At 38.4% G+C, this 14,090-nt stretch overlaps 1 protein-coding gene across 1 annotated transcript in view; it reads left to right on the top strand.

Annotated features, from left to right (window-relative positions):
- Positions 1-14,090, top strand: part of TRPC4 (transient receptor potential cation channel subfamily C member 4) — a 162,009-nt gene that overhangs the window by 80,055 nt on the left and 67,864 nt on the right. The window contains exon 3 of the mRNA XM_040584715.1: positions 5,522-6,040. Within this exon, the coding sequence (XP_040440649.1) occupies positions 5,522-6,040 (519 nt within the window). The remainder of the gene's footprint in view (positions 1-5,521; positions 6,041-14,090) is intronic.

The raw sequence follows: 14,090 nt of genomic DNA, 5'->3' as shown, positions 1-14,090 counted from the left end.
ACAATATCTCTAAAAAATTTCATTGCACATTCATACATGAAATGAAATGTTTATTTCATGCACATTTAGTCCTCAGACTATTGTCAATTAACTTTCAGTGCCTTAAAGCAAGGGTGGGGTTTGGGGGGGGTACATCTGCTTCCTAAAAAAAAACCAGACATGGAGGCAGAATGTTATAAAAGGAAAGAAAATACTTTAAGTAGCATGTTAGAAGTGTGGCACTTTACCGTTAGGAAATGTAGTGAGGCCAAGGACAATAAAAAAGTTGAACCTTTTCCAGGGAGGCCAGGGAAGCTGCCTATAGAAAGCAGAAGATGATAGCATACAAGATGGGTGTTGCATGGCTTAGGATCACACACGCTGCTCAGAAATGATGCTGTCCCTGAGCTCAGCTTGGCAACTTCCATCCACTTGCCTGCCTTACATGCTCCATGGCCCAACAACATACCAGCTGTGCAATGCACAGCAAGCACCGGGGACGAGGAAAACGACTTTCCGCCAAATCTGGGGCAGTGGTTGCAAGCCTGCAGTTTCTGCAGTCTTGTGAGGATAGTTTCAGCACAGCTTTCAGGATAGACTGTGTAGAGACCCCTTCAGTGGTGTGACAAGTGAATTCAAGTTATCTTGAAGTTCTATCTTCAAGTTATTAAAATTGTCTGATGGTTTATCAGTGACAGTGCGTGTGAAAGGAGTTGGGGTAGGAGGAATTTTTGAGTCCTTCCTGGTTGGAGCTACTTCCATCATCATAACCGGGATGTATTGCAGCTGATAGAATAATATGAAAACAAAGAGAAGAATTGAACAAACCAGAATGTAAGTCAGAAAACTGTATATGCATAAGGGTAACTTGTGTGCAGTGGGCTGTACTGAAATGTAGAGTTCAGCATTTTCAAGGTGTTTGGCTGATGACAGCTATAGAGCAGTAGCACTGAAGCAACTGGTGAGCTTGATGACACAGCTTTATAATATCAATTTTCTTATATAATGTGGTGCTGCACGAGATGACATATGTATTCATCTTGTTATCTGTTATATATCCATTTTTTTCTTTGCTTCGGACTTTTCCTTCAATCATAATGTCATGATTGATGTGACTCAGAAATTTATTTACCTAACTACTTTCAGCCATTGCAGATTTCCTCTCTTTTACAAGCAAAAGGCAAAATATTAGTAAATAAATAAACCAAGACAAGAACCAGAAAAGCTATCTGTTTGCCCAAGGAAATAGGTTGCTTTACATAGATTTTGAGCTCTTGCACTTAAAAAGTAGGACCTACTTTTTAAGTGCAAGAGCTCAGAATCTCTCTGTTAAGATACTGCAGGAATGAGAACCATTATGAGAAATCTGGATGGAGAAATGGACACACCTAGGGTTTTCATTTTTCCTTTTCCAAACTGACTATTACCTTTTCCTATTTCCTGGATATCTCAGAGATCGTCAGCAATTGATAGTCAGAAAAGTCAGAAAATCAAAGACTCTACTTTGATGTTATAGGGACAGAAAATGTCTCAGATCTAACTGGCATTAATTTAGACTGGATTTCTCTTTCTTGTCATAGCAAAGGGGCTTCTTTTCACACCGACTGTACAGGGAACTTAAACACATATTGAAGAGGGCTGTTCCACTTAAAATCTAAAAAGAATTGTTAGATATCTAAGTTGGACTCACTCATTCCCACTTAAAATAAGTGCAGAGAAAATGAACGCAACAAAGAAAATCCTATGTCCTTGAGCACTGAAGTGTACAGACTTTCAGCTACACTTTCTTTTTGTTGTTTTTTTTTTCTTTTTGCCTACTCATTCCCATACAGATACGCATACAATTACACACAATCATCAGACTGCTTTGCCTCAGCCCTATAAATAGTGCTGAAGTAGAAAATTATCAGCAAAATATAAGAAGGCAAAAATCACTTGGCCTTTCTAAGTTTAAGCAGCCTCACACTTGACATACTAACTCCAAAGTGTATGATACAGTTACACCACTGCTAAGCCTTGGAAAGTCACAGTCAGTCACTCTAAGACCTAGTTAGCTTCCTGTTCTCCCAGGATTTAAGATTCATATGCTGCCTGTGAATGTTCTGTCAAAGCTTTAGATTGTGTGGCTAATATCAATGTGTGCTGGTTATTTGTTTTGGCTTCTCTAAAGAGAATTATTTTTCAGCAGTTTGAAAGTAAAATTCATCATAAGTCTGGTGACTTCAGAGCAAGTACTCTGGGTCATCAGTTAAACGCTGAAATATTGAGTGCCATGAGACCACTCAGAATTTCAAAGGAGAAGTACTTCATTATGCTCCAGATGAGGGAATAATTTGACCTTATTGCTTTGGCATTCTGTATATCTTTGGTTTAAATGAGTAGGAAGTCTTAAAATAGAAGGTAGAGGGTCAGAGGTTAAATTCATGATGTAATTAAAGTTGCAGTCTTAGGGTTTGCCCTTTAAGTTTAAATGTTTCTGTAAGTTAAGGCTGAAATGATTTAATACACACTTCTATATTTGGGTCAATTATGATGGTATGAATTCCAAAATGTGTGCATTAGCCTTATAGCTTAAGATGAAAGGTTTTGATAAACTATGAGAAAAACAAACAGCTTCTGAGTTAATGGACCCCATGTATAAGTCAATCATTGTAATGCCATGTTGTTTGAAGCTGTCTCTGTTAAATTTTTAGAGAAGATTGCAGTTAATGACATGTTAAGATAGCCTTCAGTTCTGTCAGGGCTTGAAGCAAGTATTAGTTTAGTACTGACACAAACTACAAAGATAATGACATGCTAAGTGACAGAAGAATACTCTGAGCAGTTGGTGAGTTTGGAGTTACAGCTTTGTATCCTTCAGTTTTCTGCCCTTGCAACTCTCTCCTCTGCTCCCTGGTCGCCTGACCCTGGGGCCAAGACGGAGTCTCATTAGTGGTGGTGGATGCTGTCAGAGCACAGCATATCCCTCCCTGTAAACCCTTTTTAGACCTGATAGCCCAAAATGCTTCTGCTAATGCACAGTTTGGGCCTCTTCTGCCATTTACATCTCTTTCTAGCCTCAGAAACGTTGGCCACAGTTGCAATTGGAGAAAGCAGGAAAAGTGTATGTATGCATATGGTCTCTTTTTTCCCTATATGATATGTAAGTAAAAGAGAAGATAAATCTAAGACTGCAATAATCGGTGAGGTTTGGGGTTGGAAATGGGTCTCATTTTCCCCACTGACACCACAGACAGGTGTAGAAACAGATACAGATTCCGAGCCCCAGCTTAACTAACTGGACAGGAAGAATGAAGCGATCCGGGCATGTGGGCATGCCCAGAGGGTCTCTGCGCAGTGTTCAGACTGGCTGTGACATGACCCAGAGGTGCTCTGGAAGAGACCTGACAGAGCAGTGTGGACGTAGCCAGAGTCCTCTGAGAAAACATATGCCCAAATCGTGTTTCTTGTCCTGACCTGAGACTGGGCACAGCACACAGACCTTCCGCTTGTTCTTGTACCCAAGTGTCTCCCCCATCCATCCTTACCTTCAGAATATTCTCAACTGGATTCTTTACCTCCCGAGTAATTTTAAACCCCTATTTTTCTGTATGCCTGCACACACTGCACTGTTTTGTTTGCACCTCAGAATAAAGAAAGCAGAAGAGAACTTGCTCAGGAGCTGCTTGGCTCACAACTACTGGTTGTAAACAGGAGACTGTAAGCCTGCGGGGAGGACTGTGACGACAGCTGCTCCCTTTGCATGGTGTCGTGGGGGTGGGTGGGCTAGCTCAGGCATCCCACAGTCCTGCTCTAGAACAGACTCTGAGCCAGCCTTACCCAGTGCCAAGCCAAGTGTGCGTGTTTGAGTGTGTGGGAAGGGAGAAAAGGGATTTCTGCCCCTTGCCTCCACATACCTTCTCAGAATCCAGCACAGCTACTCGGGGTCAGCAATTCATTATGGCCAGGTGGGGATTGTTTCCCTAGGGATGTGCGATTACAGTCCTGAATGCCAGATCTCTAGTCTTGACTTTCCACCCCATTTTACATGAGTAAGTGGCCACCTCCCAAAGTAATTCTCTCATTCAGCTAATTAGTGCTTCAGGCCTCTGTTTTACAGCCCACACACATAGCAGCTCTTATGCATGGACACAGTTCCACTGAACAAACATGAGCTGTTTTACACACAGAACAGCTAAAAAAATGTACAAAATACACAATGTCTTCATTAGAAAGAGGGAGAAAAAAAGTATCCATGATCTATGTATTTTATTTATGGATTTAGATCCATGGACCAACATTTCTTTTCAGCTTAATTTCATTCTAGTTTTCTTTTCTGCTGAGTTTCTGTCTGATTTTGTGCATTTCTACTTCTTTCCCTCCCAAGGCTCTAAACATAGCTCTAAATATAAACACTGTTCTCACATGCTTTATGTGTTTGCTATTAACTTATCCTCTTAGTTATCTGTGTTTTTTCCACCTGGCAACAACAAGGTCATTCTGCTGTTATAATACTTCTATCAAACATTTTTTCCTCCCTGCAATGGCCATCTATTTCCCTAGCTTCCAGATAACTTTGAGTCAAAAGTTTTCTGGTTTTCTTCCTCCTAAACGAGCATCACTCATAGCACCTCACTGATGTGGACTGAGTTTATACTTAGTTATTGAACTATGGACCAAAGGCAGTCCGTAATGATGATGCCAATAACATTTTTGATAGACATTGGCTAATTACACTTATATGGTTTCATTATACTAGTCTAATCAGCTGTCTTGATCTGGGAAAGACTTTAGAGTCTGGTATTGTAAAATAAACAAACAAGCCTAAAATGAAAGACCTTACAGTCTTCTGATAAAAAGGACTGAAAATACAGAAATGCACACCAGAAGAGGCTTTAAAAATTCTTTCTTGGGGCCCTTGTTCTACCAACTCTGTTCTACCAACTCCCCCATTTTCCAACAGAGAGTATGTTTGTGCACGTGAGTTTAGAACTGAGCCTTAAGAGGTCACACTCTTTGCAGCAGGTATCTTTGTTGCTCTACACTGTCATATTTCCAAACTTCTCTGTCAGAAAACTTATCTTTTCTTTCTCATTTACTTGCATTTTAAAACTAACTTGTCTGAGTCCTGTTCACCGCTTCCTTCAGAGAATCACAATTATGCCACCCTGATTCTCTTCCTTATAAACCTGAGATTAACCCGTGAGAGATGGACAAGCTTTTCCACCTTGCTCACAGCTGGCACTTCAAGGGACACAACAGGAGGATTTGTGTCTGACTCTTCCTTGTTTATCTAATCATTTGCTCCGATGAGTCATTGCCCATGAGCTGTTTACATACAAACAGGTTTTATGAAAAATCACACCCTGTTTATAGCAATTTATTAACTGGAAAGAGGCTACTTTACCTAATTGAATTGTTATGTTTAAAGTGTTTCCTTCAACTCTGGCCAGAAGCAAAGACCTGTCAATAATTGTACTTCCTGGTGAACTATTCATAGCTTAATTTTCTATGGCTCTTGTTCAATTAAGAGGCCTGTAATTGTTTTTGACTTTTTTCACAGGTGCCACCAGTGCTTCTGGACAAGCAGTTTTCAGAATTTACGCCGGATATCACACCCATTATTCTGGCAGCCCACACCAACAATTACGAAATCATAAAGCTCCTTGTGCAGAAGGGGGTCTCCGTGCCCAGGCCACACGAGGTCCGCTGTAACTGCGTCGAATGTGTCTCAAGTTCAGACGTGGACAGCCTCCGCCACTCTCGATCCAGACTCAATATCTACAAGGCTCTGGCAAGCCCATCCTTGATTGCTTTGTCCAGTGAGGATCCTTTCCTTACTGCTTTTCAGCTGAGCTGGGAGCTGCAGGAACTAAGTAAAGTTGAAAATGAATTTAAGTCAGAGTATGAGGAACTGTCACGGCAATGCAAGCAATTTGCAAAAGATCTCCTGGATCAGACACGGAGTTCCAGGGAATTGGAAATTATTCTTAATTACAGAGATGATAATAGCTTGATAGAAGAACAAAGTGGTAATGATCTTGCAAGATTGAAACTGGCAATTAAGTACCGTCAAAAAGAGGTGAGTGTGCTGGAGAATAATCAAGCATATTTAGTAGTAGTAATGTGGTAGATAATAGCCTGAAATACATCCTTTTAACTGAGACAAATTGATGCTTATCTTTTTTTGTTTTACAAGGTTTCTTCTTTTTTATAGTTTTAATTAGATGGATTTGAGGAGCTGTTATAATTTGATATTACTAGAACTTAAAATCTTGTGTTATAGCACAGAACCAAAGAAACTCTTCTCTATTTGCACCTGAATAGACATAGTCTCTGGTAGTTGTGTTTTGAAGAGCTCTTCAATAATAGGATGAGAAATATATACAGCGTACTTCAAATTAGCTTTAATTGTGTCTGACAGAAAAAAGAGACTATGTGTTCAAATGCCTATAAATTACTACAGGTACCTCTATAGAGAGGTTTCTTTAAAAACTAGCTATTATGAATAGGTACTGAAACATAAGATTAATAGCAATGCATGACTCCTCAAAATTTTGACATTCAGATTCTTTTTCATAAAGAACCCAAAGTAGAGATACCTGGGTATTGGTTTCCATGACAGTTAAAAATTCATGAGTTTGCTTCACTGATACAAATATTCAATGGGAGTTAGAAGAAGTCTGCATTTCTTTTAAAAATACTGAAGTTCTTATGTGCATGCAAAGGCAAAGAAATCAAGACAGTAAAATGAGTTAGGAAGACAGTTCCCCTGATATTTACAAAACTTCACTTGATCCCTGCTCATCATCATGTCAGAAGGTGTTTTATCATCTCATTTGGAACGTGTACATCCAAAATCATCTGAACTGTGGAAGCCTGTAGGCAAGACAGGTGCTGTTAGTAATTTAATGTTATTTGTTCATACAAAATACAGCAAATTCTTAAGAAAATTATGTGTTACATTGAACCACTCTATCTATCACTGCTAAATCTCTTTTCTGCAAAATATAATATTAAATGCATTAATATATTAAGTATGTTAGAAAGGTTTGCAGGATCAATAACCAAACATGTAATGATTCTGTTGTCCATTTGAAATACAATTTAGTAACGCTAGGAAGTTATTGTGAAGTACTGCTGGGAAAATATCTCAATTAGTCTCTGACTTCATAAGTCTCTAATAAGCATTTTATCCTTCAGGAAATGTATTGGATAATTTTATATGTGATAGTATAATGTTTTAGGCAACATATTCACTGCCTTAAATTATTTTCAGATGGTACTATTCCAGACTTAACAACTACTATTTCTATTTATTGAATTGCCAGTCCTGTCCTACAGACACTTAAGAGATTCTAGCTTGGACTTCTGTTTTCCAAAGGATTCATGCATTAAAATGAAATTCTAACTTCTTGTTTGTTTTTTTAAAATGTAAATACAAAGCTTGAATTTTCTTAACTTAAGATAAAGACAGTGAAAGACTTCTATAGGATGCAATGTTTTTTATAGTTGCATCTGATTCCTGTACCTCATTAAACTGCAGTAATACAGCTGATTACACTTCATTGATTCTTTGTAATAGCAAACATTAAAGCAATACTTACTTAGCGCAACAATTCCAAATCAGTGCATCTTTTATAGTTTACATATATTTTTCATTTCTGTAAATATTTCCCACTACTCCTACCATTTGAGTCTCCCTGAAGTAAAATCAAGCTTTATTAAATACTTTTGCTGTGTTCCTAAATGTATTCCCTACTAGATGCTGGAGCAAATAGTAGCCACTGTAACTGATCAGTCATTTTATTTCTGATTATTATAACAGTGTTCTGGTAGGTACAGGTCCAAGGTGAAGACACTTACCTCAAGCATAATAAATGCTTGGATTCTGCCTGTCCTGGTGCACATGGATCATGATGAAAATAGATCAGATGGATCTTTCTGTTTCTTGTGATAAGGATGTTGCAGGAGCCACTGAATCCAGCAGCCTCCAAGGGATTCTTTCAGCCCGGTCACTGGAGCCCAGCCAAGAGCAGGTTCTCCATCCCAGGCACAAGCATACTGACTGGCCCTGCTTACACATATCCAGCCCCTTGACTGCCTTCTCCTCCCCATTTTGCCATGCTTATTCCTTCCTAATCCTTCCCCACCCTTTACCTTTCCCCTAAACATACCATAATAAATTTTACATAGTCCCACAAGACCCCTCTGATAATTACTTTGAATTTCCCATGAGTCTCATGAACAACCTCAAACAATCCATAACACTTCCAGTAAATATGTTTCCCCCTCCTTATGATCAGATACAAAGTTGAGGTTGGCCCTCCTTGAGGCAGTTGCAGCCAGTGTTTCAGTGGCCTGTTCATCAGAGCATGAAGAGTCTTGGTCTTCATCATTGTCTCTGCTATACCCTGGCTTCTGTGTAGAATGTAACACTTTTCTTGATATTTTCTATTTCTGTTACACAATTAAACATTAACCAGATAAATAAATGAACAAATAATTTAATGAACCAGATGCTCTCACATTTCATATACCCTTACACTACAACTATCCAAGGTAAGCTTGATGGCAAGCAGCAGGCAGCTTACAAATTTCATTTTAAAAATGTCAGGGAAAAAATGTGGACTGGATTTTAACTAGCCCATGAATATATTATTTTGAAATTAACCTGTTTAAAAATACTGGTTTGTGGTGATACGTCTGCTTCCTTTACCCTATGTGTCTCAGTCACCAAGAGCCAGTTCTCTACCAAAGACTATTCTATTATGACAGAGGCAAACATGGATTTGCAAAGTTTTTTGATGCTATTCAGTTCTAGTTATTGTTTGTCTTCCTTGTAATTTGCCTGGTATCCTGCAAAACAATAATAGTAAAACAACCACAACCCAACCCCCCCAACAAATCAGCAAAATAGATAGCAATGCATTGTCTTCCCTCCTTAGCTCCCATCCCTAACATTTCAACCTTTATCCACACTGTTACCAAAGGACATTGCAATAATATATTGGAGCTGAGATCAGAGCTCCATGAGTAAGCAGTGAGGTCTGGTTGTTCAGAACATCCAGTCTAAGTCCAGAAATCACAGCTAAAAGTAACAAAATAATGAAGAATGAGGACAAGTAAAATAGGAACATATGTCCTTTTACATTGCTTCTACAATTAATTGCTCAGGAGTTAAAGATTACTTTTTTATTATTATTGTTATTTCAAGTTGAAAATAACACTAAATGTTATTAGCAGTAATTCCTCTTGGCATTGATAAGCAGGTATGAAACACATTTAAACCAAAGCTTGTAAAGGATCAGAGTAGGCTTTAGATAATTTGGTTAAATCTCAGACACAAGAAAGGGTAGGAACAGCAGTTGAGGGTACTTGTAGAAGCAGACAAGTGGATGGTTAAGTATTTTCTTTGTGTGAATAAAGGAAAATGGACAGACATGAAAAAAAGATAATTAAACAAGCTGGAAGTTGTTGAGGAGCTTCTAAAATTACATAGTGTTTGATCCAATGTATATGTAGAAATACCTTATAACAGAGAAAGGCTTTTAGAAGTGAAGTGATTAAGCCATGCTTGGTATAGGAGTCTGCCAGGCCCTGGTATCACCTCTGTATTATCATCGTCTCTGGAAATGAAGAAAGCACATTCATTCTCAGAGCTGTCTGGATTGTTCATGGTCACCTGATTGCCCCTGAATTGGACCTTCTCCAAAACCCCAGATAGTTTATGCCAATTGGATTGGAGGTTCTCCACAGTGAAAGATGTTTATCTTCTGCATTTCGATTCCTTTTGCACTTGCCATAAAACTGTGATCCTCATTCCTGTACTGTGTAAAGGCATCTCAGTGGTGTCGATTTAGTCCGTGAAGTCACGTCAGAGGGAGTCTACTATGTATTACCAAGGAAGAAACTTCACTAATAAACTCATCCACCTTCTTTCATTACTAACTAGTGAGGTTAAAAGAGGTTTATAGTTTCAAGTTTACGCTGCAGAGTAATGTCTGGCAAGACTGTGGGTAATATCTGTTCCGAGTCAAGCGGCAGAACCAGAGGGTATCTGCCAGCATTAATGTTTTGTGTGCTTGCCCACAATTTCTTTAGCATAGCATATGGGACAGAACACTCAGGGTACCGGTTTTTTCTGATCCTTTTGTACCACTGATGATGTTTGATTATAAGCAAACACACATTGCTGATGCTTCAGGTGCCTGTTTCTGACACCTACCATTGCGTGGGCTGCAACTAACAGCAGACAGGTTCCTTGAAGTCGTGCAGCCACTCTGCATTGGGCACAAACATTTTGTTGTCTAATTATCTACTGTATAATATTATCTCAGCTAAGGGAGACTGGTTTTATGAAGGCTGTTACTTACAATTTTATTGTGCTAGACTCTAAGTATGCAGTGATCATGGGGAAATAGTTTCCTGTTTTCCTGAACCAAATAAAGATGTTACCTGATTCAACTGCACTTTCATTCAAGGATGTAGAAGGGAAATCCCCAATTCTGTATATGATTCACAAGCAAAAATTATCCTACCTGTAATAATAATAATGTGGCATTCTGAGTTCAAGAAAATTACAAACCCCTGGTGCAACAATGCACAACTGATAATTAGTAGACAGTCGTCTTTGCCACTAATTGCAAAATGCATGCTCTGTGCCATATATAGAGAGAATTTTTAATAGAAAAATCACATCAAAACCCCATTGTCTCACTCTTCAGTTAGCTGTCATTTAGTTTTGGTTCTGTTTAGGCATTATGCATGTATCTGCACGTATGTGAAAAAGTGCTTACTGAAATGCTTACTAATTTTAGTGAAATAAAGAAAGAGGGGAGATTAATAGACTGAACCAATATCCTCTGGTTTCTCAGTAAGTTTAATCACTGCAATTTAAATACTTATACTAGAAGTTTATATCTCTGTCTCATTTTGCCTCATACTAGAAGTTTATATCTCTGTCTCATTTTGCCTCATACTAACTGGCCCATGTCATTTAAGCTGTAGCTGTATAAGCTGAAGCATAGGAGCAGGATGAGGTTATAATTATTGGCAGTACTATCTCATTTTGCTTTGATATAAGATACCAGGATATCAACACAGAAGAAACATGAATTTTTAAGTATTTGTTAACATTTTCTTTCACTTTTCAAGTAAATAAAGACTAGCTGCTTTTGGTTTGGTTTGGTTTGGTGTAGTTGTTCGGGGTTTTTTTAATTTACTTTTATTTTCATCTTTCCCTTCCTCTGTAAATACAAGATTATTGGAAAAGTTGGAATACTTGATATTAGCTGAATGTTAAGTGGGTTACATTCTGCACATTTCAGTTTGTCACTCTGGAAACGTTTTAATAAGCTTTTATCTGCCTCTGTATTTAAAAACTGAAGTAAATAAATCGTTCATCTATCATTCATGCATGATTATGTATTAAGTTGAGGTGTGGATAAAGAAGCAAGAACTAAATTTGCTAAAAGGTACATTCAAGAAGGACACTTTTCCTGATCCTGAATTAACTTTAGAGGTTTGATTTAAATCATAGAACCATTTCTACGTGTTCATTTCTCTTTTCAGTAAATTTCTGTAGAGCTGAATAATCAATGTTTACCAAAAATTCAGCTGCTTAATTACTAAAAATCTCCCAAATACCTCTAGTTGGTCTTCTAGCAGCAGGTGCTGGGTTTCTGAGATGTTAGCACCTGCAGAGCCTGAACTGGCCAAGGGGCAGAGAAAGTGCGAGAGAGGGAGTGGAATTAACAGTTTAACACAGTTAAACATGCTTGGCTTTAACAAGAGTACAGGCTTTATTAATAAGAATCTCAAGGAAATTATTTCAGGGAAATCAGTTTCATATTAGCTTGCTCACATATTTGCAGGCAGAAAGGAAGTGAGATAGGGCTCCCCTACATATGAAACACACATCATGGATCAACTGTTTTTAAAATAAACCTGTATGTTCCTGTAAAACACACAGCAATCATTACTGATACAAGCAATATCACTAAATTATTAATTGATTAATTAAATCTTAAATACAATAGTATGATACTCACATTTCATAGATCATTTCCTGTGTTCTAGCAAAATGGTGCTGCAGGATTAAAAAAAAAAAAAAAAGTTGTTTGTTATTGATAATAAAAGCCATCTGTTTGCTTCTGCTCAAAAGACAACTTTTCCAAATGGAATCATCAGTTCTTCACTAGTTTTCTATGCAAAATACAGCCTCAGTGAAATGGAAATGTTTCATAATAATCTCACAAATTCAGTGAAATTTTCAGTGAAAACATGTCAAATCATTTCAAATCTGTCATTTCATGTCCATGCTAAATACTTCATTCCAATGAAGTAAAACATTTTGTTTGCAGTTTCTTCTTACTTCACTCAGACATTAACATTTTTGACAATGCAACGCTTATACCTAATATCATCCATATCATATTATACTAAGCAGGATAAACATGGTAGAAAGCAAAAATTATTCATTATCAAAATTAAATATGTCAATAATGCCTAGAGAAAATAATTTTAAAGTACTGAAATGAAAAGTTGCCATGTTCTTAGTAATGTTTTTTAAAGTTTAAACTGCCGTTCTGTTGGGAATGTTGGCTTTTTGTTCAGATATGGAATATAAAATATGCTGGAGATGTCTGTATAGCTCCTCTGACGGCAATATAGTTCAAGAGTCTAAGTCAAGCTTTGTGACTCTGAAAGAGAGTAGAATTTTCCTTTGGAATAACAGATTGATTTTGAGTAATTTTAGTAGCCATTATAACAAATTTATCATTAAAGTCTTTCAAATGCATAAACCTGAATTATTGTCTCTGCAAGCAGGAATGACTTTGGAAACACACCTAAGAATTATGCTATGTTTAAAAAACCAAAAAACAACACAATAAAACACACCTGAAAGATAAATAAAACCACAGCAGCCATGTGTTAGCAAGTCACCATGTGTGAATATTTCTCGAAAGACTGGAAAGGTGCAGTCAAAAGTCTTCACGTAAAAAATAACAAAACCCCACAAAAACTGGCTCTGATAATATTTAGACATTTTTAACACCAAAGGAAGATGTGTTTAGTCTATGAATTGCATAACTGAGAGGAGTGATGGATGCACGTTTGGGTGCACGTCTGCAAAAGACCCATTTCTGCAGACTCTCAGCCATAGTATTCAAAAAGTTTGATAAACATTTTTCCAGGCAAGAGCGAGGTACTTTAAAACAGGTAATATATTTGCTTCATAAATTGTGTAAAAGTCTCTGTGTTTATAGCTAAAGTCTCCACAGATTGCTAAATAGCATAAATCATATAAGTAGCTTCTTTGTTATACATACTTAAAGTTATACTGTACTTGGTTACAGATTTGCACAATCATAGAATCCTTAAGTTTGGAAAAGACCTTTAAGGTCATCAAGTCTAATACCAACCCAGCACTGCCAAGTCCACCACTAAACCCTGAGTGCCACATTTACGCATCTTTTGGATACCTCCAGGGATGGTGACTCAACCACTTCCCTGGGCAGGCTGTTCCAGTGCTTGACCACCCTTTCGTGAAAATAATTTTCCTAATATCCAATCTAAACCTTCTGTGGCACAACTTGAGGCCATTTCCTCTTGTCCTGTCGCTGTTACTTTGGAGAAGAGACTAACACCCACCTTGCTACAACCTCCTTTCAGGTAGTTGGAGAGAATCATAAGGTCTTCCCTGAATCTTCTCCTGTCCAGGCTAAACGTCAGTTCCCTCAGCTGCTCCTCATCAGACTTGTGCTCCAGACCCTTCATCAGCTTCGATTCCCTTCTCTGGACACGTCTTTCTGGTAGTGAGGGGACCAAAGCTGAACACAGGATTTGAGGTGCGTCCTCACCAGTGCCAAGCACAAGGGACAATCACTGCCCTGGTCCTGCTGGCCACACTGTTTCCGATACAAGCCAGGATGCTGTTGGCCTTCTTGGCCACCTGGGCACACTGCTGGCTCCTCTTCAGTGTCTGTCAACCAGCACCCCCAGGTCCTTTCCCACCAGGCAGCTTTCCAGCTGCTGTGCCCCAAGCCTGTAGAGCTGCGTGGGGCTGTTGTGACCCAAGTGCAGGACCTGGCACTGAGCCTTGTGGAACCTCATCCAGCTGGCCTTAG

The sequence above is a fragment of the Falco naumanni genome, chromosome 2 (genome assembly GCF_017639655.2).
Source record: "Falco naumanni isolate bFalNau1 chromosome 2, bFalNau1.pat, whole genome shotgun sequence".
NCBI classification, from domain to species: domain Eukaryota; kingdom Metazoa; phylum Chordata; class Aves; order Falconiformes; family Falconidae; genus Falco; species Falco naumanni.
Note: the sequence above shows the minus strand (reverse complement) of the source record. Positions and strands in the feature narration are given on the sequence as shown.